Below are 23,205 nucleotides of genomic sequence, written 5' to 3' on the forward strand. Positions count from 1 at the left end.
CAGCAGGGTAAGCAAAAAACCTAACAAAATTGACCAAATTGCCAAGTGGTCACATACTTTTGTCAGTGTCTTAAGTTAGTGAGAATTACTCTGACATGTATCAGTATGATTAAGTTTTAAAGGAGGGTGAGAATGAATCCTCACTGAGATGCTTATAACAATTCAAAAGCAAAACTGGAAAAACAATTAATAAAAAAACCACTGGATTTAAAATGTCTGTATAGTGATTTTTTCAAAATGAGAGAACTTGTCAGCTACTGTACCTTTACTGGGTCATATGAAATTGTGATCACCCTTACTCTCTAAATACAAAATTATATTTCTGATATAAATTAACCTAGACGACACAAAAGGGATACATCTCCTTAATTCAGATATTAACTTCTTTATAAAATAAATGACATAACTGAATATATTATTTTCTTTTTGGGATTTAAGGAAAATACACAATGGCAATAGCGATTATCTAGAAATTCTGGTCATGGTCAGTGTACCACCTACTCAGATAACTATGTGTTCTGTAATTTTTCATTGTATTGATAATTCATTTTATTTCAGTATTGTACGTGTGTTATTTTTGCTATTTAAGCATGTTGAATTACATCATAAAGACACTTTGTAAAGTACAGAAAAGTTTTCAGATAACTTTACCCCAAATCGTCTGTCAACTACTGTGCTGGAGACCTCCTCCCATTCAGATTTCTTCCTACTGGCATCACGTTTTTCAATAATGTAATGAGTAATTTCACTGCCACCATTATCAAGGGGGACATCCCAGGTCAAATAGCATGATTCTGCTTTAATGTCAGAAACGGCAAGATTTCTTGGTGGAGAAGGACGATCTAAATAAAAACAATACAATATAATATTATGTTATGGAAAAGGCAAAAACATATTTGCTTTTGTCATTTCATTAAAATAAATCAGATCCTTACCATACACTTCAACATAAGCATTGCGATACGCTGTGCCGAGACGATTGGTAGCTGTGACTGTGTAAGTGCCTTTATCGTCCCTAAGTGCAGCAGGCATACTAAGTTCAGTTTTTGCTTCAGATCTAGATATTTCTTGTTTGGTTATCTTAAGTGCATCTGATGGTTTGTCAATTAAAACTTCATTTTTGGCCCATTCAATCTTTGGTATTGGTAGACCTGTGACATCAGCTGGAATATTAACTGGCTCTCCTGCCCTCACTTTGATAGTATCTCCTCTGACAGCCAGACGTAATGTGACAGTTGGAGGTACTGTAAAACAAAACAAAACAAAAATAAAAGAATGAAGGCGGTAACAAAAAGCAAAGAAACAAGCTAACAGAGTTTTGAAAGCCGTTGTACGTGTTTCTAATAAACAGGTGTACCTTCATCATCTTGTATAACTACGTTAAGTGGTAGTGATGGTTCACTTTCACCAATAGCATTGACTGCTTTGACACGGAATTCATACATATGAAGCTCAGCAAGATTGTCTACAAGAAGAGATGTAGTTGGACAGAGTTGCTGGTTAACTCTTTCAAACACATTTGAGTCATGTCTTCTCTTATCAACGATGTATCCTATGACAGGACTGCCACCATCATTACGGGGAGGCTTCCAGTCAAGTGTAATGGTTGACTTTGTCCTCTCTGTGTACATGAACCTCTCAGGTGCTGTTGGAGGACCTATTATCACAAGTAATTCACAATGAAAAATATAAGTCATACATATACTTAAAGTTTTGTTTCATTTCTTATCCTATTAAATAAAATAGATTTGGCATTTTTAAAGCAGCATCTTTCATATGCAAGGTATCCAAATTATTATAATGTAGTGTGAAGTTTCTCTGATAGTGAAGTGACTATGTTGGCAACAGGGCAACAATTAGTGTCTCAACAATAGTTTAAACACAGACTTTGTCAATGGAAGCTGCCTGATTGAAAGAAGGAGAGACAAAGTGGTTATCTCCTACTCCTTTTCAGAAATGGTCATGGTAATTTTACATAAGTGAGAGATCTAACTTCAACAGTTACTCTGCTGAAGGTCTGAAGCCTTAACTCTGTAGCAGGTAAGTATGAAAACTAAAAAACCCCATTAATATGTCTATGTACATTGAATATACAGTGTGCCATCTCAGCATTAATTAAATAACTGTGCAGTGATCTAGATCTCCCTATATTTAATAATTGACATAAGCAAACAAATAGTTATTTTACCTAATGGGTCAACTGCAAGAATTGGTCCGATGTCAACAGGTGGACCACAGCCAAACTTATTCTTGGCAATAACACGAAACATATATTCCTGTCCTTCAACGAGACCTGTAATATCACACTTAGATCTCTCAGTATCTATACACTGTCTCCAAGTATGCATTTTGGCATCTTTGCGTTCAACAAGGAAGCCAGTGATATCACTTCCTCCATCATCTTCAGGATCAGACCAGTTAAGCAGACACATCTTTCTGTTCACAACCACAGGTTTTAGGTCAAGCACTGGCCCAGGAACATCTGAAAAAGAGAACATGTTGTATAACAAAAAAACAAAGATTTCTTGTATCTAGGTATACTTGACAATTGGTTTCACAGCATGTAATATTTCTTACCAAAAACTTCTACTCTGGTTGCTGCAAATTTGGAACCACTCTGATTGGTTGCAGTAATCACATATCTTCCGTGGTCTTTTCTCAATGCATTCTGAATAGTTAGTTCTGATCTGGTGCCAACATTTTCAATAACAACCCGCTCTTTGTCTAATTCACCTTCCTCCACAGTCCACACAATTGTAGGTGTAGGGCGCCCAGTTACAGTAGCAGGAATTTTAAGAGTTTTCCCAGCCATTATCTGAATGCCTGCTTTGACAGAAACATCCAATTCAACATGAGGAGGCTCTGCAGAAAAATAGAAATTGTGCGTTAGTTTAAGGGAGATAAAAGAGTCTAACATGCCATACTGGCTACTATATGTTAAATGACATTTGCACAACAACAGTACCTTGAGGTTCTGAAACTGTTATAGGTTCAGTTTCACCAGGTGGTCCTTCCCCGGCTGCATTAACAGCGGTAACACGGAGTTTATAGTCAGCACCTTCTCTAATTTCTTTAACAGTGTATTTTCTAATCTTAATGGATTTCTCTGTGCAGCGTGACCATTCATTTATGCCCACCAATTGTTTGTAAATGAAATAACCGATGATATCACCACCACCATTGAATGCTGGAGGTTCCCATTCTAGCTCAATAGCAGTTGAGCTTGTATCAACAACTCTTGGAATTGGTGGACCAGGTGGCACTAAAGAAATAAAAAAGTGTAAATCAAAATTCATGGATACTTAACCTACTCTTGTCAGCCTCCAACCATTATCTTCTATTAAAATACTTACATATTGGGTCCTGAGCAGTTTTTGGATCTGAAGGTGGACTAAATTTGCCAGGGCCAGCTGCATTTTCAGCACACACTCTAAAGATATAGTTAAGTCCTTCCAAAAGTCCATCGGCTCTTATTTCTAGGGTGTTCAGGAGGCTTCTGTTGACACGAGCCCAGTGAGTACTATTGATTTCACGTTTTTCAATCCAATAACCCAAGATGGGGCTACCGTTGTCTTTTGGTTCTTTCCATTTAACCAACATACTATTACTGGTAACATCCTCCACTTCAGGTTTATCAGGTGCATCCGGTGGAGCTAAAAAAATTAAAAAGAAAGAGAAAAATGAAATTTTGGCATCTATGATTTCTTATCCAGATCTCAAATTTAATTTTATGTATGTAGTGAGGCATTATGGCCTAGTGGACTAAGCATGGGGAAATAACCTGTTCTAACTGCAGCTCTATCATTTTCTTACTGTGTGATTTTGGACAAGTCGGTTAAACTTACTGTGATTTAGTTTACTAATCTGTAAAACAGAGATAATAATGTGGAACTCCTTCACATGGGCCATGATTAATTTGTTAATATTTTAATGCGAAAAGTACTATATAAAAGAGTGCATTGTAATACATTTGGCCTTTGTTGCTATCTTCAAGGTACTCAGTGGGTTGGGCCCAGGATATCTAAAAACTGGGATAAAGACTGCGGTCAGCAACTCCTCTGGCACAATGGGACTTTCCAACATAAGGATAAAGCTTGTCTGTGCTGGAGACAGAGCTCTCTGAGGGACTAATCCGAGACTGTAGTATGAACCCCTACAGGAACTAAGGACCAATACAAACCTCACCGCCTTCTGCTCCAAGCAGAAGGTGCAATTCTTCAACCTTGCATTTTCTTACATAAACATACAGTCGCATGTACATTAAAAAAAAAACCCGAACCCCAAACAACACCCTGCCAAAACAAAACACGATACTCCACATACAATTTCTCCCCTAACAGGGGGACAAGATAAAAAAAAATGAACCACATTTGATAGCTGCTAGTTACATTGCTTAATGCACTTCTGGAATGCATTCAGATACTAGTGATGCGGATAGTATAAAAAACCCCATATAGAATAGAATTTCTCCAAAAGTATTGTGTTTAAATATCAACATAAGACTTACTGAATGGATCTTTGGCTACCAGTGGTTTGGAAACACATGGTGGTCCAGGTCCTAACCGATTTTCAGCTGATACACGGAAAAGGTATTCCTTTCCTTCAATCAATTTTAGCACGTGGTATTTGCAATGCCTGAGTGTTGAAGTGACAGTAACCCAGCCTATTTCAGCTTTTGAGTTGTCTTTCTTTTCCAGGACATAGTTCAGGATTTCACTTCCACCATCGTCAAGAGGAGGCTCCCACTTGCAAACAACAGAATGTTTTCTAACATCTTCAAATGTAAAGTTGATAGGAGGTCCAGGTGTATCTATTTTTTAAAACACCAGTAAAAAATTATTAGTGTCTTCTGGTGAGCATCTGCTCTGACATTTTAAACAATAAGCTGTTTAAGCACATACCTAATACGTTTACTTCACATGAGGCTTTTGCAACACCATGATCATTTTCAACTCTGATTGTAAATGTGCCATGGTCAGGTCTAAGTGAGTCACGAACGGCTAACAAGGACTCTCCAGGTGTGTGGTTGTCAATATTCAAACGTTCTGGCAGTGAAAGGTAGAATGGCTCCTCTTCTTCAACTTCACCCTTCCTTCTCCTAGTAAACTTTGTTACTCTCTTTTTTATTTCCTGTGGCCTAATAGTTTCATCATTCCTTAACCATGTAATAGATGGGTACGGTGCTCCTGAAATATGTGCTTCCAGTGCAATTTCATCACCGCGCCTCACCTCAAGGCCAGCCTGCAGATTAGCACTAAGGAAGACTTTTGGAGCCTCTGTAATAACAAGAAATGTATTTTTAAGCTGCATTTAGAAATGAAGTTAAAAGTAGTATTTTCTGGTAGGTTTAAGAATTGATGGTAGTAAGAAAAATAAGCAATCATACCAATGGGATCAACAGCTTTCACTAATGGAGTGATACGAGAAGGTTCACTGACACCTGCAGCATTCTCTGCACGAGCACGGAATTGGTATTCCTTGCCCTCCTCAAGACCTTTTACTGTGTAAGTCAAAACAGGTATCAAAAATTCATTGCACCTTTCCCACTCGTCTTGACCCTTAGCAATCTTTTCTAAGATATAGCCCATAATCTTGCATCCTCCGTCATATAAAGGTGGCTTCCATGTAAGTGTTACTGACTTGGATGTTGTATTAGAAATCTCAAGATCAACAGGTGGATCTGGACGCTCTGTAGAATAATAACAAAAATAGAATTTAAACAAATAGAAGATATAGAGAAATTATTTTAAAATCTATCTAGTCGATTATCCATTGATATAAGAACTTACGCTTTGGATCTTCAGCAATGACTGGGTTCCTTAGTTCAATGTATTCACCTCCTCCAATTTTATTGACAGCCTTAACACGGAAGTAATATTCACCATTTGGTATAAGATCCTTGACATTCCACGAGAGTTTGTTCTCACCAGACATCACTGGAATATATGTTCTCCGACCAGCTTCTCTACGTTCCAGGACATAATGTAAGATGGGAGTGCCACCATCATACTCTGGAGGTTCCCACGATATCTTACATGAATTTTTAGTCACTTCACTTGCTTTAATGTTTTTGCATTGTCCAGGCAGACCTGTTTCAAATAATAATTTTTATATAATTACCCTAACAACAACAAGAAACTAGGAAACTGCTTTAGTACAAATGTGAAATTACATTGTATTTTTTACTTCTGTTTTGCACAAAGCAGACCAAAAGGACAAATATTGGTTGCACAACATAGACATGAATTTACATTTCCTTATGGCAGTAGACATGAAAGATTCATATAACCTGTTGACTTAGTTTATTTGTTTTATTCTCCATACTAATTGGCTTATTAAGGGATTACAGATCTATTAAAGTGTCAAAATTGATCTTTCTTTGAGATTTTATGCTTAATTAATATTTTAAATATAAATAGTTGGCAATACTGTACAGGTTTCAGAGTAACAGCCGTGTTAGTTTGTATTCACAAAAAGAAAAGGAGTACTTGTGGCACCTTAGAGACTAACCAATTTATTTGAGCATGAGCTTTCGTGAGCTACAGCTCACTTCATCGGATGCATACCGTGGAAACTGCAGCAGACTTTATATACAATGGTCACATAAACACCACCATATACCGGAAACCTACTGACCGCTATTCCTACCTACATGCCTCCAGCTTTCACCCTGACCACACCACACGATCCATCATCTACAGCCAAGCTCTGCGATACAACCGCATTTGCTCCAACCCCTCAGACAGAGACAAACACCTACAAGATCTCTGTCAAGCTTTCTTACAACTACAATACCCACCTGCGGAAGTGAAGAAACAGATTGATAGAGCCAGAAGAGTTCCCAGAAGTTACCTACTACAGGACAGGCCTAACAAAGAAAATAACAGAACGCCACTAGCCGTCACCTTCAGCCCCCAACTAAAACCCCTCCAACGCATTATTAAGGATCTACAACCTATCCTAAAGGATGACCCAACACTCTCGCAAATCTTGGGAGACAGGCCAGTCCTTGCCTACAGACAGCCCCGCAACCTGAAGCAAATACTCACCAACAACCACATACCACACAACAGAACCACTAACCCAGGAACTTATCCTTGCAACAAAGCCCGTTGCCAACTGTGCCCACATATCTATTCAGGGGACACCATCACAGGGACTAATAACATCAGCCACACTATCAGAGGCTTGTCCACCTGCACATCCACCAATGTGATATATGCCATCATGTGCCAGCAGTGTCCCTCTGCCATTTACATTGGTCAAACTGGACAGTCTCTACTTAAAGAATAAATGGACACAAATCAGATGTCAAGAATTATAACATTCATAAACCAGTCGGAGAACACTTCAATCTCTCTGGTCATGCAATCACAGACATGAAGGTCGCTATCTTAAAACAAAAAAACTTCAAATCCAGACTCCAGCGAGAAACTGCTGAATTGGAATTCATTTGCAAATTGGATACTATTAATTTAGGCTTAAATAGAGACTGGGAGTGGCTAAGTCATTATGCAAGATAGCCTATTTCCCCTTGTTTTTTCCTACCCCACCCCCCAGACGTTCTGGTTAAACTTGGATTTAAACTTGGAGAGTGGTCAGTTTAGATGAGCTATTGCCAGCAGGAGAGTGAGTTTGTGTGTGTGTGTGTGTTCCCGGGAAAAAAAAGAAAAAGGGGGGGTGGGGTGAGAAAGCCTGGATTTGTGCTGGACATGGCCCACTTTGATTACCATGCACATTGTAGGGAGAGTGGTCACTTTGAATGAGCTATTACCAGCAGGAGAGTGAGTTTGTGTGTGTATGGGGGTGGGGGGGGGGTGAGAAAACCTGGATTTGTGCTGCTGGAAATGGCCCACCTTGATTATCATGCACATTGTAGGGAGAGTGGTCACTTTGGATGAGCTATTACCAGCAGGATAGTGAGTTTGTATGTGTGTTTTTTGGAGTGGGGTGAGGGGGTGAGAGAACCTGGATTTGTGCAGGAAATGGCCCACCTTGATTATCATGCACATTGTGTAGAGAGTTGTCACTTTGGATGGGCTATTACCAGCAGGAGAGTGAGTTTGTGTGTGGGGGGGAGGAGGGTGAGAAAACTTGGATTTGTGCTGGAAATGGCCCAACTTGATGATCACTTTAGATAAGCTATTACCAGCAGGACAGTGGGGTGGGAGGAGGTATTGTTTTATGATCTCTGTGTGTATATAAAGTCTGCTGCAGTTTCCACGGTATGCATCCGATGAAGTGAGCTGTAGCTCACGAAAGCTCATGCTCAAATAAATTGGTTAGTCTCTAAGGTGCCACAAGTACTCCTTTTCTTTTTGCCAATACTGTACAGTTATAGTGCATATTTATATTATTTTAGAATGGGTATAAAGGGTAAGATTCTGTGCTATGCCTCTGACAGACACAGCATGCAACTTGTAGCCCAGGGGAAAGGGGGCTATGATGGCTTTAAGTCACCTTTGTATCCTCCAGCTCCAGGGCTATTCTGGGGAGTGGGAGGCCTCCAGTGCAAGTCAACAGCCTTGAGGGCTTGATTACGTTTTAGCAATCTCAGTGAGTTTCCTTGGGGGCCACAGTGCCACCTAGAGTCTCTGAAGTGTTGTGTGCTAGGGCCCTAACATATACCTCCCTCCACCAAATCCTTCCCCTGGGATGCCTCCTATATCATGGCTCACAATGGGTCCTTGAGATGTAACCTTATATCTGTCTCCTGAGTGCCTGCACCAGGGGAATCCTCCTTGGCCAGATATGGGACTTTCATTGTGATTTTATGCCATCAATGGCCCAAAACAGGGGTAAGCATCTCACCCAAAGAGTTTACCATCAAAAAAAGTTTTGTTACCTATGACTTTGACGTTGACTGAGCCAGTTGTTGAGCCCAGTTTGTTCTCCAGGGTGATAGTGTAAACACCTGCATCAGCATGAACACTGTTTGTGACTTCAAGCAATGCAGATGTGTAATCGCTCTTCATTGTTGTTCTGTCCCCTGCTTTAACCTCCTTGCCACCTTTATGCCATGTAATGGTTGGTGATGGAACAGCTCGAAAGGGTACAGGGATACTTAACTTCTTTCCTTCAATAACAACAATGTCTTGAGTCTTTAGGTCAATAGTAGGATTGCCTGTAAAAGTATCAGTATGTTATTATTAAAAAGCTTCAAAATGCCCAAATCCTTTTGCATTTATAAATTACAAATAGTTTTTAAAAGAAATATATTCTTACAGTCTGGATCTTTAACAACAACATTTTCTGATATTTCTGATGGATCACTAGCTCCAATAGCATTGACAGCTCTGACTCTCAGCACATACTCCTTGTCAGGAACAATTCCCTCTTCCACTTTGTATTTCAAGTCTTTTACTGCACGAGAATTGATTCGCATCCATTTTTCTGTTCCTGCTTCACACAGCTCAACATTGTATCCAATAATAGGGCTACCACCATTTTTCTCTGGTGGTTTCCATGCAATGGAAATGTGCTTTCTGCTTGCATCTGTCACATGTAAATCAAGAGGAGGTGATGGAGGGCCTGCAAAAATGCAAAAGTATTACAGTACTTTTTGCAATATCAGTCCATCAATATAGTATTTTGACTGCATATTTCATACTTTAATTATTATATTATGACTTACTTGTTGGGTCTTCAATAGCAAGGAGGTCAGTTGGTTCACTTGGATGACCACAACCAGCTTCATTTTCTGCACGGACCTGGAACTGTACCTCTGTACCTTCAATAACATCAGTCACTCTGAAATGACAGTCAGGTCCAGCTGTCTTTCCAGCTTTCACCCAGCGTGTGCCTAATTTTTCTTTCTTTTCAATAACATATCTATGTAAACAAGAAAACATACCATTAGAAATATGGAATCATAGGACATTCACAATTTCATACTAACTGAAAATAGGTAAAGAGATATTAAAACAAAAACAAATAAAAACAGCATATCTGTATATCTACACATCACCTAGCATGCAGCTAGTGCTATACAAATCTGTAATCATCTTACCTTTGAATTGGTCTGCCACCGTCATTCTTAGGTGGTTCCCATTTTAGGTCAACATGTCTCTTTGTCACTTCAACCACTGCAAGAGCATATGGTGGTCCAGGAGTAGCTAAAAACAAAATATCCGTATTAGGAGAAAAAGAGTTCAAAAACTATGTCTTTGTGTATACTAACTTCTAAACATGCAAATGTGAAAACTTACTGAAGGTATCTTTAGCAAGAACTGAATCTTCAATTTCACAATAGTCACTTTGTCCAACTGCATTTTCGGCAGCCACACGGAACACATAGAGAGAGCCTTCAGTGAGTGGGGTCACTGTGTATTTAGTGTCTTTTACTGTTGTATCAACTGTTTGCCAGCCTTTCCGTCTCACATCTCTCTTTTCAACAATGTAGTTGGTAATTGGGGAGCCCCCATCTTTTTCTGGTACCGTCCATTTAAGATCCGCAGTGTTCTTAGTAATGTTAATAACCTCAAGCCATCGAGGTGGTGAAGGAGGGTCTGTAAAAATAGTAAAACAAAGAAAAAACAGTTTTATCTGTTTATCCTCTCAGATGCATAGAAGACAGAGAATAACATGGAGCTTATTAAAAGGTTACATTTTTACAGTGAATGCGGGATAGATTTCTATGTTTTATAACCTTACAAAAGTTTACTTGTTGGCTAAACATACAGGAATGGTTTAGACTGTTTTAGTTTATATTTTAAAATTGTAAAATATGTATTTTAGTAATATATTTTAAATGCTACTCACGCAGTCTCTCTTTGCATAGCACAGGGTCACTGGGCTCACTAGGCTCGCTCTCCCCAGCCTTGTTCACAGCTCTTATGCGGAATGAGTATTCTTGTTTCTCCATAAGCCCCTTGAGGAAATGTTCAGTCAAGGGAATGCCCTCAGCCACTCTTACCCACTCATCTGTTCCGGTTTTTAGTAACTCAATGACATAAGACTCAATCTTTGCACCTCCATCATGTTCTGGCTTTGTCCACTGCAGGAATAATGATGTTTTGGCAACATCTTTCACAGTTGGCTTGCCAGGGGGCCATGGAGGATCTAGACACAAATTAAATAACAATTTAGATTTTAGAACAAATTATTTCCTTGGTTTTATTTTAAATTAAATTGTGAAAGAAATGTATTCATAATACCAATAGGATCCTTCACTAGGATTGGCTCTGTCTCCTTGCTTGGTTTTCCAGGTCCTGCAAGATTCTCTGCCAAGACACGGAACTTGTACTTCTTCTTGTTGGTAAGACCTTTAACTCTGTTAATTGGGAATAAAATATTTAGTAATAAAGCCAAACCCACACATTTATGCATGCTTAGCATTGTGTTTTTTAAGTCATTATACTGCTACATATGCAAAAAACCCCCCAAATTCCTAGCTACTGATAAATATGTTATATTAAATGGGATTGATTTAAGATACTAAATGGTATACGGGCAATAGCATCATAGACATGTAGGACTGAAAGGGACCTTGAGAGGCATCAAGTCTAGTCCCCTGTGCTGAGGGAGGACCAAGTAAACCTAGACCATCCCTGACAGGTGTTTGTCCAGCCTGCTCTTATAAACCTCCAATGATGGGGATTCCACAACCTCCCTTGGAAGCCTATTCCAGAGTTTAACTATCCTTACAGTTAGAAAGTTTTTCCTAATATCCAACCTAAATCTTTCTTGCTGCAGATTAAGCCCATTACTACTTTTCCTACCTTAAATGGACACAGAGAACAATTGATCCTGGTCATATTTATAGTAGCCCTTAACATATTTAAAGATGGTCAGGTTTCCCCCACCTTCCCAGTCTTCTTTTCTCTGGACTAAAAATACCCAGTTTTTTTAACCTTTCTTCATAGGTCAGGTTTTCTAAAACTTTTTTTTTTATTTTTGCTGCTCTCCTCTGGACTCTTTCCAATTTGTCTACATCTTTCCTAAAATGTGGCACCCAGAACTGGTCACAGTACTCTGGCTGAGGCCTCACTAGGGCAGAGTAGAGTGGGACAATAACCTCCTGTGTCTTAGATATGACATTCCTTTTAATACCCCCAGTATGATATTAGCCTCTTTCGCAGCTGCATCATACCGTTGAGTCATATTCAATTTGTGATCCACTATAATCCCCAGATCCTTTTCAGCAGTGCTACCACCTAGCCAGTTATTCCCCATTTTGTAGTTGTGCATTTGATTTTTCCTTCCTAAGTGTGGTACTGTACACAGTCTTTATTAAACTTCATCTTGTTGAATTCAGACCATTTCTCCAATTTGTCAAGGTCATTTTGAATTCTAATCCTGTCCTTCAAAGTAAACCCCCCAGCTTTGTGTCACCTGCAAATTTTATAAGCATACTTTCCACTTCATTATCCAAGTTACTAATGAAAATATTGAATAATACCGGAACCAGGACTGACCCCTGCAGAACCCCACTAGATACACCCTCTCAATTTGATGGTGAACTATTGATAACTACTCTTTGAGTACAGTCTTTAAACCAGTTGTACATCTACCTTATCGTAATTTAATCTAGTCCCCATTTCCCAAGTTTACTTACGAGAATGTCATGTATGACTGTGTCAAAACACTTACTAAAATCAAGATATATTACATCTACTGCTTCACTCCACCCCTCCTATCCACTAGCCCAGTAACCCTGTCAAAGAAGGAAATTAGGTTGGCTTGGGAGGATTTGCTCTTGCCAAATCCATGCTGGGTATTCCTTATAACCCTATTATTCTCTGTGTGTTTACAAATTGATCATTAATAATTTGTTCCAGTATCTTTCCAGGTATCAAAGTTAGGCTTATTCATTTATAATTCCTTGGGTTCTCTGTTTCCCTTTTTCAACATAAGTACTACCTTTGCCCTTCTCCAGTCCCCTCGAACCGGCATGAGTTTTCAAAGATAATTGGTAATGGTTCTGAGATTGCTTCAGCTAGTTCCTTAAATACCCTAGGATGAATTTTGTCAAGTCCTGCCAACTTGAATACATCCAACTTTGCTAAATATTCTTTAACTTGTTCTTTCCCTATTTTGACTTACATTCTTTCCCCCTCAGTGTTTATTAATTGTATCGATTATCTGGTAACCATTAACCTTTTAAATGAAGACTCAAGCAAAATAGGTATTGAATACTTCAGCCTTCTTGAGTTAATATCTCTGCTTCCCTGCTAAGTACAGAATCTACACTTTCCTTTGTCTTTCTCTTGCTTCTAATATATTTAAAGACCTGCTTCTTGTTGCCTTTTATGTTCTTTGCTGGGTGTAACTGATTTTGTGCATTAGCCTTTCTAATTTTGTCCCTACATGCTTGTGCTATTCTTCTGTACTCCTCCTTAGCAACAGCAGAATGTTATACTATCATACAGAAGACTAATGTTGGAGATCTGCCGAATGCTTTTGCTACCTGGATTGGAAGATTGTTATCTACATACAAGTGTTGACAAAATGCCTGTGTCGTGACCTAATGCATGGAATGGCAATGGCACCAACTTTGAGAATACTCATTGGCAATCACAGAGAGTGTCCAGGGATGCAGCAGAGAAAGTCACTATTCTATTCAGGGGGGAAAGGAAAAAGAATATAAGACTCTTAGTCTTCCATAAAGAAATTCTTGATTAAAATTAGGTATTGAAAGAGAAAGCATGCCATCAGACATTAGTTTGTTCTACATTTAGAACAGCAAAAAAGAGAACAAGAAAATGATATATGTTGAAAAGGTCAGTGCTACATTTATCTGTATTTATAGCCCCATTTACAAGCTAAATTGATAGTAGTCATACTTGAATACTGTATCTGTCACTGGTATCTTATTGCATCTTATCCATTTATCGTGATCAGGATCATATCTCTCAACCCAATAACCAGTGATTGGACTGCCACCATCTTCATCTGGTTCAGACCATGTTAAGGTCACAGAATCTTTCGTGACTTCAGAAGGTGTGACACCTGTCGGAGGCCCTGGTGGATCTGTACAAATTTATAATTATAAATTTAAATATATATACACACACTCACATTTGTATATTTATACATTTTCTGTAAAAGTACACAGTAAACTGAGCATCAAATTAATTAGCTTACCAAAGGAATATTTAGCAATGATGGGGCTGTGTTGAACTGGCTCCCCAACACCATACATGTTTTCAGCACTGACTCGGAAGATGTATTCTTTATGAGGGGTTAAGTTCGTCGCTTTGAAGTTTGTTCCCTTAATAGTCGATGACATCTTGTGCCATACTTCACTGTCTGTAGCTCTTCTCTCAACAACATAGTTTGTGATTTTAGATCCACCATCATCTCGAGGAGGATTCCATGTCAGGAAGCAGGATTCATTTGTAATATCCGATATATCAAATGCAGCTGGGGGACCTGGCTTATCTATTGATGACATAGATGAATATTAATTTCTGACACTTATATGGTTGGCTACATTTATGTTGATTTAAAATAAATATAATAAACCTAATATACCTAAAACATTAACTTCAACAACAGCAGTAGCACGCCCACTGGAATTTACAGCTTCAATAATATAGCTACCGCTGTCACTTCTCTTGCTGTCTGTAATCGTGACTCTGGAATGCTTAGGTTTGGTTTCAATTGTAATTCTGTCGTCAGGTTTCAGGACTTTATCAGCCTTGGTCCAAGTAATCCGAGGCTCAGGCCTTCCTTTTATTGTAGCTGGTAGCTCTATTTTAGTTCCAGCTTTTACAGTCAGTCCAGCAAGAAGTTTCACATCTAGGAAAATTTCTGGGGCCTCTGATTTATGAAAAAATTAAAACATTGTTACAAAAACAGTGTTATGAAGAATGTCAGAAAGAATATAATGGACTTAATTAATTCATTTAAATAATTACCCTTTGTATCCACGGCCTGGATCTCGTCCGTTGGCTTGCTTGGTTTGCTTGCTCCATGTTTATTCAAAGCCTTAACCCGGTATGAGTACCATTCACCTTCTTTAAGTTTTGGTACTTCCATTCTGTTAATTATAACACAATTCAGATATTTAAAATGGCAAGAATCGAATATTTTATTTAATTAAAATGACAGTCCTTCTGATTTTCGTGCTTAAAATGCTTACTTTGTTTCAGCAACAGGTTCGCCACAGGGCTCCCACTTATCAGTACCACGTTGGCATTTTTCTACCAGATAACCCTTGATGCGTGAACCACCATCAGACTTAGGTGGATCCCATGTTAGGAAGATGCTTTTAGATGTTGGATCTCTCCATTTCACATTCTCTGGTGGATCAGGCACCGCTGTAAAAACAAGAGATATAGAGGATCTTAGAAACCAATCGGAGAGACAGATTTTTTTCAAAAATTATATAAAAGCAAAAGCAGTAAAATAATACAAACATAAAGATGAGTACTTACTTGTTGGTGCTGACATATTTACAGGTTCATCAATATATGCAGGCTCTCCTGGTCCACATTTGTTGCGTGCTGAAACTCTAAACAAATATTCTTTTCCTTGGATGAGGTCAGGTACAGTGAACTCTTGGTCAACAACATAATCCAGAACCTGAGAAAAAGAAATGTTCTAATTTATTTCTAGAATTCCTTCCCAAAGCAGCAAGTGACCAAACTTCTGCGGTACAAACGGAAACAATATAGAAAGTGACAACAAACTGTAATCACAAAAACAAAACAAAAAACTTACTTTGGTCCATGTTTTCCGGCTTATATCACGTTTTTCAATAAGATAGCCAGTCACTGGACTTCCTCCATCATTTTCTGGTGCTTCCCAAGTCAATTGCACTGTGTTCCTGCTCATGTCTATCACTTTTAGTTCTCTTGGTGCACTTGGGTGAGCTGGAAGTGACACATATTGCATTAATTTGTCTTTCCATCAATAGTTTGCCATATTTTCTATTCCATCTATTTATTAAAAGACTGGGGCTACTTAGACCCTCTCCCCTAAATTATGAACTGTAGGATACTGAAAACTGTAAGACCACCGCAGATGGACTTCAGTAAAGTTATTTTTGTTAGAATTATTGTTAAATATACCTCATTTGCTGAATGTTATATGGTTTCTCATAGTATAATGATCTAAAGATTTTTTGCAAGATATTGGTTAGAAGTTATTGCTATAATTTAAATACCCAAAAGAAGGTTTGTGCCTGCTTACCAATGACATTAACATCAATTTCTCCTGAAACAGATGACACAGGGTTTTCTAATTTCAAGGTATAAATGCCCTTGTCTGGACGTTCACTTGGAGTAATAACAAGCTCTGCAAAGGCTGCAGTAGTCACTATTTTCACACGATCACCCTTTTCTAAGATTTTATCACCAACAGACCACGTTGCAGTTGGCACAGGGTAGCCCGTGATAGGAACACGGATCTTGAGTGGCTCTGGGACAATAACTTCCAGTCCATCTTTAAATGCACTTAAGTCCATTGTCGGTCCAACTGAAAAAGGGGAAAAATTGATTCCATTAAATACTTTCAGACTTTTTGATTTTTGTATTGTTGTTAATAATACCGCAATTGGCAGACTGCTACTTGACTCCACTTCCACCAGCAGCAGCCAGTTGGGAGCCACCTGGGCCTGGCTGCAGCAGCTCACTCCTGCCCTCTCTCTACCAGTGTGCTCTTTAGAAACCCTTAAGATATCTAGTTAGCTAAACAATAACAGGTGGGACGTTTAACTTCCATCGATAGTAAATGTTTAAATGTATTTTTAAAAGTTTTGGGCCCCATTCTGTAGGTGGCTAGTTAAAAGACCATCCTCCCTCTTCAACAAAACTGCTTATGCTGTTGTTCAATGGGTCTCCCAACAGTAGAGCTAGCCCACCTGCAGAGATGGTTGTAGTAAAGAATTTATCTGGGTTAGAGGCCCTGGCTGTTGGCACTCAGTGCTGATATCATAGGTCTGATGGAGCCATGCACAGTAGCACTGACAGCTAGTACTGTCATGAAAGCCTGAACAGATGCAGCTTTATGTCTTACCTGATTAACTAAACTAAAAAGAAAACTGCTTACCGTGAGTGTCATCTGCAGTCAGTGGCCCAATAGCCTCAGCTGGATCTGATACACCAGCTGCATTTTCTGCAGAGACTCTGTAGTAGTAACTGGCTCCTGGTTTCAATCCAGTTACCTAAAAAGGAACAAATAACCATTTGCAAATTAAAAATCATGTTAAAAATTGTAAACACAGTGACATTGCACTCCATATGTTTTATGGAAATATGCTAATGAGCGTGAATATAATGTAACTGGAATATGCTTCATGCAAAAGATCTCTTGTCAGGTATCACTACAAAACTTATAATCTACTGATTATAATCTACATCCTATTTGTATGTATGTATTATTCTTGTATCTAAAACTAGAAATATGATGTATTACTCTGAAGTCCAATTGTAATTATGAGAAGTGTGGGCCATTAATGGTGGTTTAGAATCTTGATGACTCCCATTGACTAGGACAATTGGTTGTAAATAGCTCTGTTTACTTGCAAACCTTCCTGCATTTCTGTGAGTCAGGCCCAGATGAATGGAGGCTTGGGGTCTCACAGGACATGTGACCATGTCACCTGGTATTGGAATCCATCTTAAACCTGGTGCTTTTCTATTTAGAAGGAGGGGTGGGGACCCAGAGAGACAAAAGATTCCCGCCTTGTGCCAAAGCTATAAAAGGGGGTGGAACAGAACAACGGGGGCTGCCAGTCATGAGAAATCCCCTAGTTACCACCTGACCTGGAACTAACAAGGACTGTACCAGGGGAAAGGATTGGGCCCAGACTGGGAAGGAGTCTAGTCTGTGAAAGAAGCTTATTGGAACATTTCTTAGGGTGAGATTTACCTGTAAACGGTTTCTTAATGTATTAGGCTTAGACTTGTGTGTTTTGTTTTATTTTGCTAGGTAACTTACTTTGTTTTGTCTGTTATTACTTGGAAACCACTTCAATCCTACTTTTTATACTTCTTAAAATCACTTTTGTTTATTAATTAACCCAGAGTAAGTGATTAATACCTGTGGGAGCAAACAGCTGTGCATATCTCTCTATCAGTGTTATAGAGGGCAGACAATTTATGCGTTTACCCTATATAAGCTTTATACAGAATAAAACGGATTTATTTGGGGTTTGGATCCCATGGGGAGCTGGGTGTCTGGGTGCTAGAGACAGGAGTACTTCCTGAGCAGTTTTCAGTTAAGTCTGCAGCTTTGGGGGCATGGTTCAGACCCTGGGTCTGTGTTGCAGCAGGCTAGCATGTCTGGCTCAACAAGGCAGGGTTCTGGAGTCCCAAGCTGGCAAAGAAAATGGGCTCAGAGGTAGTTTCAGCACATTGGGTGACAGTCCCGGGGGGGTCTCTGTGACCGAACCTTTCACAAACACATACTGAATATTTCATTTAAGAATGAACCACCTTACCTTATAAGTAAGATTAGGGACAAGTCTTGGATTACAATGGATCCAGTTATCTGTTCCCTCTTCACGTCTTTCAATAATATAACCCATTATTGGACTTCCTCCATCTTTCAGAGGAGGCTCCCATGTAAGCTGCACGGATAACTTAGTTTGGTCTGAATGACTGAGGTTAATGGGAGGACTTGGTTTTTCTGAAAAGAATTTGAAGAACTTAGACATTATCAACTGGAAAAGGAGATTTGGTTTTACTATATGTAAGTTGAACTATATCATCCATTGATACCTTAAATATTATTTAATTTATTTTCCGGTAGTCCGACTAAACAATTTTTTTTAAAAAAGAGATTGGTTCCTGTAGCAGGGTGGTCACCTGCTCCTGCCTCAAAAGGCTTAAAATAGCCCAGGGAGAGGGCTGTGGCAGGGAAGGAAAAGAGGCGCTGACTGGGAGAAGCAGCCTCAGCTGGGGGCCATGCCCCAATCGGGCCGCAGCTGGCTTAATCAGGGCCCAGCTGGCCCTTATAAGAGGGCAGTGGGCCAGAGCACAGAGAGTCTCCTTTAGCTGTGGAGGGAGATGGGCCTGGTTGCTGGGGACTGTACCAGGGCACCTGAGGTGAAGCAGGGCTGGGGAAGGCCAGAGGACCTGGGAGGCTCCAGACTGGAAATGCCCCAGGCTGCAGGCCTGGCAAACGGCCTAAGACAGGGTACTGGGGTTGCAACAGGGCAGCCCAAGGGTAGGCGGAGGCAGCAGATCCAAACCCCCCTTGCTTATGATGACTGGCTTATACAGACTGCAGTCGGCCCCAGTGAAAGGGGGCTAAATCGTGACTGTCAGTAGCCCATAGGCTGAAGCAAGGTGGGGATGGGGGGGGTCCCCCGGGGAGGGCAGACCCAGATCTGTGGTGTATTGCCTGGAGGGGCAGCACCCCAAGTAAAAGGGCACCAGGGTCCAGGAGGGACACTGGGTCCAGGGACGGTGAGATACCAGCAGAAGGCACTCCGGAGCTGGTAAAAAGAGCTAATTCCCAGACAGCCAGCAGGAGGCGCAGCTGGGTGAGTCTGCGCCTCATTACAATTCCCAATTTCAGAGCAGAATTATTTGGAAGAAGCTCTGTCATTGTTCTTAAGAGTGACTAATTTACCGAATGATCGCAAAATATTGCTGATGAATTCAAAGAAGAAAAGTAGGAAAAGCTAACTTGGCTTACACTACTTTCTCCCCACACATCTCACCCCTCTCTACTCCACTCCTGGTCTTTTCTGTACATATGCTGTACGAATGATCACGATTTCCTTATATTATAAAACAATCAACACTGCTAAAACTTTCATACTCACCAATTGGGTCCATAATTTTAACAGCTCGAGTAGCAGCACTTGGTTTGCCAACTCCAATCTGGTTTTGTGCTCTGACTCTGAAGTAGTATTCTTTGTTTTCCACAACATCAGTCATGGTAGCAGCTAATTCATGTGCTCCGGTGGTCATGGCTGGCTCCCACCTGATTGAACCTTTGTCACGCAATTCAACAATGTAGCCAGTAATTGGAGAACCTCCATCGTACTCTGGTGGCTCCCAGGTAAGTGAGGCACCAAATCTGTTCACATCAATAACTTCTACATTCAGAGGAGGACCAGGAACATCTGCATTTTATTTTTTGTGGGGCGGGGAGAGAACAATAATGTATGTTGGGAGAAAAAAATGCAAAAACTAACTAAAAACATTATTTTGAAATATTTTTCAAAATTGTGGCTTACCAAATTTGCTTTTTGCTTCAACAGGGGTGTCCGTTTCCACTGGTTCCCCAGTGCCCACTCTGTTTTTAGCACTCACTCGGAAGAGGTACTCAACTCCTCCCCTCTGAAGTCCAGTAACGGTATATTCACAACTGTCAGCATGGTCAGTGGCCAAAATCCAGGTTTTACGTTTGATATCACGTCGTTCAACGACATAGCCAATGATTTTACTTCCACCATCACTTTCTGGTTCCTCCCAGGCAAGGCTAACTTCACCATCATATGTTTCAGTGACTTCTAAGTTTCTAACTGGACCTGGAACATCTGAAATTTATGTGAAAAGTATTTTTAGTATACCTCATCTTTGTTTTTACTTTGACCTACAAACAAAGAGTAAGCTGCAATAGGTTACGAATTGCACTGAGGTAGCTTATTCCTGCTTGATATGAGGGTAAAACTCCACCATTGCAAATGATGGCATTTTCTTTCCTCATGTTCCATATAGCTAAACTGCTATATTATAGCAATAGCTGTAAACAGAGCAAAATGTAGACAAGGCCTTAATAAATGAAGAGCTTACCAATAACATCTACATTGATGTGTGCTTCAGCTTTGCCATGTTTGTTTTGGAGTATAATCTTGTATCTTCCTTTATCGGATTTCTTTGCTTCCAAAATTTTGAAGGTGGTGCTGTCAGCTGTTGTATCAATTGTGTGTGTTGGCAGGCTTTCATCCTCTTTTAACCAATCGGCTTCTGCTTTTGGGTAGGCATCATATGGAACAACCATGGTCAAAGGCTTCCCAACATCAACCACAAGGTTCTGGTCAGCAGTCTTGATTCTTGGGGCAGCTAAAGACGACCAGTGAGGCAAATAAGCATTTAATGTTTTCAAAACTATTTGATATACTTGCATATTCAATACATATTCTAACTTGGAAAAAGTAATGGGAGTGGCATATGAATCTGAAACAAACTATTAATGTATTCATGGGGTTGTCCCAAAGGGACAAATTCACGCTGGCCAGTGTACATTGAGCACCTGATCCTGCACTCAAGTCAATATGAGATTTACCACTGATTTCAATGGGCACAGGACCAAGACCTGGCTGAGTATAAGGGAGAAACTGTCCTGCATATATCTGGCTCACCCAAAACACAAAGAGGTCACTGCAGAGGCCTCCCCAGTAACAACCACAGAAGTATATTACAAGAGGGGACTAAAGGCCCCAAGGCAAAATTCATGTATTTTTGCATGGTACCCTGAAATGCACAAAGTAATAACAACAGCTAGTTCTCATATGGATGTTTATTTAGTAGATCTCAAAACACTTTACAAAGGAGGTCAATATTATTATCCCCATTTTACATCTGGGGAAACTGAAGTACAGCTGTGAAATGACTTGCTCAAAGTCACCCAGCAGACCAGTGACAGAGCCTAAAATAGAACCAGGGCTCCTGAGTCCCAATAGTCCCAACAGTTCTCTATCCATTTGGCCATACTGATGTGTGTGTTTGTGTGTGTGTGTATGTATATAAAAGTAGGGAGAAGGGGGCTGCTGTTGGGCATTAACTCAATGCACTTTCATGGTCTGATGCTGCAAACTGGCAAATGAGCAACTTTACTCAAGTAAGTAACCCCACTGAAATGACGACTTTTTTTTTTTTTTAAGAGAACTGCAGCAGCACACTATGTATGTTCCAGGTGGTCTTTACGGCATAATTCTTTCTTTTCTTTGGAAAAAACTATGTACGTTTTTCATAAACAAATAGAAACTTCAGTTTGGCAATTTTATTTTTTGATTGAATTATAATCCCAGTGGTCATGGAAAAATCGTTTAATGAGATTCCAGATTGCCTCCACTTTACTACACATTCTAATCCAACCTTCTGAAAAGGTATATGAAATGTTACATAACTAGTGACAATATCTTTATTAACCCTAATCTCAGATTTTATAAAATATATACAATAAAGTAGATGACTTACCAGCCAATTCAAGTTTAGCTCTAGCTTCTTTATCTTTGGCAATAAATCTGTATTCGCCTTGGTCACGAGGCCTTATCTCGCATACCTGCAGCCTATGGACTTTTCCTTCACTCATCATCTGATGTTTGTCACCCTGGACTACAATCATGTTATTTCTTAACCACTTGACTTCCACTCCATCTTTATTCAACTCAGCCATGAAGATGACATCAGAGCCTGGAGCTTCATAAATATCTTGTGGCGGTCGGATGATCTCAATAGGGATTTCTGAAATAAATACCCATTAATTTGAAGAGTGTTTAATCTTTCTTCTGATAACGAAGAACTGGCAGAAACTCCTTTTTAATTTTACATTTACCTTCAACAAAAAGTCTTGCCCTTGATTTCCTGTCATCTACTCCACAGGAATATTCACATTCGTCCTCTAGTCTACAGTCTTTTATAATTAACCTGTGCAAATTTCCATCCTTCTCAAACAGATACCTTATGGGGATAAAGGATGGTGAGAGAAATAAGTGAATTAAAACACAGAACAAACACCAAAACATGACAAACACATTTTGAAGCTTAACAAGAGAAGTGTGATAAAATGTGCATACTTTTTGCCTTCTCTGATTTCTCGTCCATTTTTGTACCATTTTACACTTGCTTTCTCTTTGGAAAGCTGGCAGGTAAAAACAGCATCATCAAATTCAGTGACAGTCTGGTCCTGTAGATGCTCAATGAAATCTGCAGGTGCTTCTGTGATAAGGAGTTCTGCAACAGATTTGTCTTGTCCAGCAGTGACTGTGTATTCACCTTCATCTATAAACCCGCAGTCTTTAATGATAAGTGAGTGTTTGTATTTGTCAACTTTGTACAAAATGCGTCTGTCAAATGTAACTTCCTCGCCATTCTTTGTCCACTGAAGGGTTACATTGAGACGATTGACTTTGCACCAGAATGTGACAGATTTCTTCTCCATTGTCTCAATATCTTCAAGAGGGACAACAATTCTGAGATCCTCCTCTGTTAAAATGAAAAATAAAATATGGTTCATTTACATCCTTATTTAAATCAGCAGTTGACATGATTAAACGTCTAACTTTTAAAATGCAAGTTA

At 39.6% G+C, this 23,205-nt stretch overlaps 1 protein-coding gene across 1 annotated transcript in view; it reads right to left on the reverse strand.

Annotated features, from left to right (window-relative positions):
• Positions 1-23,205, reverse strand: part of TTN (titin) — a 468,699-nt gene that overhangs the window by 72,245 nt on the left and 373,249 nt on the right. The window contains exons 233-266 of the mRNA XM_073306908.1: positions 22,703-23,111; positions 22,462-22,586; positions 22,104-22,370; positions 20,697-20,966; positions 20,138-20,440; positions 19,721-20,023; positions 18,389-18,576; positions 16,996-17,110; positions 16,138-16,422; positions 15,667-15,818; positions 15,381-15,528; positions 15,086-15,263; positions 14,862-14,983; positions 14,476-14,763; positions 14,086-14,382; positions 13,785-13,971; positions 11,157-11,272; positions 10,762-11,061; positions 10,209-10,508; positions 10,010-10,115; positions 9,635-9,831; positions 9,226-9,531; positions 8,846-9,124; positions 5,790-6,089; positions 5,387-5,689; positions 4,902-5,276; positions 4,508-4,810; positions 3,354-3,653; positions 2,966-3,262; positions 2,578-2,862; positions 2,189-2,482; positions 1,358-1,657; positions 936-1,244; positions 652-842 (exon numbers count right to left, since the gene is read on the reverse strand). Coding sequence (XP_073163009.1) covers positions 652-842; positions 936-1,244; positions 1,358-1,657; positions 2,189-2,482; positions 2,578-2,862; positions 2,966-3,262; positions 3,354-3,653; positions 4,508-4,810; positions 4,902-5,276; positions 5,387-5,689; positions 5,790-6,089; positions 8,846-9,124; positions 9,226-9,531; positions 9,635-9,831; positions 10,010-10,115; positions 10,209-10,508; positions 10,762-11,061; positions 11,157-11,272; positions 13,785-13,971; positions 14,086-14,382; positions 14,476-14,763; positions 14,862-14,983; positions 15,086-15,263; positions 15,381-15,528; positions 15,667-15,818; positions 16,138-16,422; positions 16,996-17,110; positions 18,389-18,576; positions 19,721-20,023; positions 20,138-20,440; positions 20,697-20,966; positions 22,104-22,370; positions 22,462-22,586; positions 22,703-23,111 — 8,498 coding nt within the window. The remainder of the gene's footprint in view (positions 1-651; positions 843-935; positions 1,245-1,357; positions 1,658-2,188; positions 2,483-2,577; positions 2,863-2,965; positions 3,263-3,353; positions 3,654-4,507; positions 4,811-4,901; positions 5,277-5,386; positions 5,690-5,789; positions 6,090-8,845; positions 9,125-9,225; positions 9,532-9,634; positions 9,832-10,009; positions 10,116-10,208; positions 10,509-10,761; positions 11,062-11,156; positions 11,273-13,784; positions 13,972-14,085; positions 14,383-14,475; positions 14,764-14,861; positions 14,984-15,085; positions 15,264-15,380; positions 15,529-15,666; positions 15,819-16,137; positions 16,423-16,995; positions 17,111-18,388; positions 18,577-19,720; positions 20,024-20,137; positions 20,441-20,696; positions 20,967-22,103; positions 22,371-22,461; positions 22,587-22,702; positions 23,112-23,205) is intronic.

This window comes from Lepidochelys kempii, chromosome 11 (assembly GCF_965140265.1).
Source record: "Lepidochelys kempii isolate rLepKem1 chromosome 11, rLepKem1.hap2, whole genome shotgun sequence".
NCBI classification, from domain to species: Eukaryota; Metazoa; Chordata; order Testudines; family Cheloniidae; genus Lepidochelys; species Lepidochelys kempii.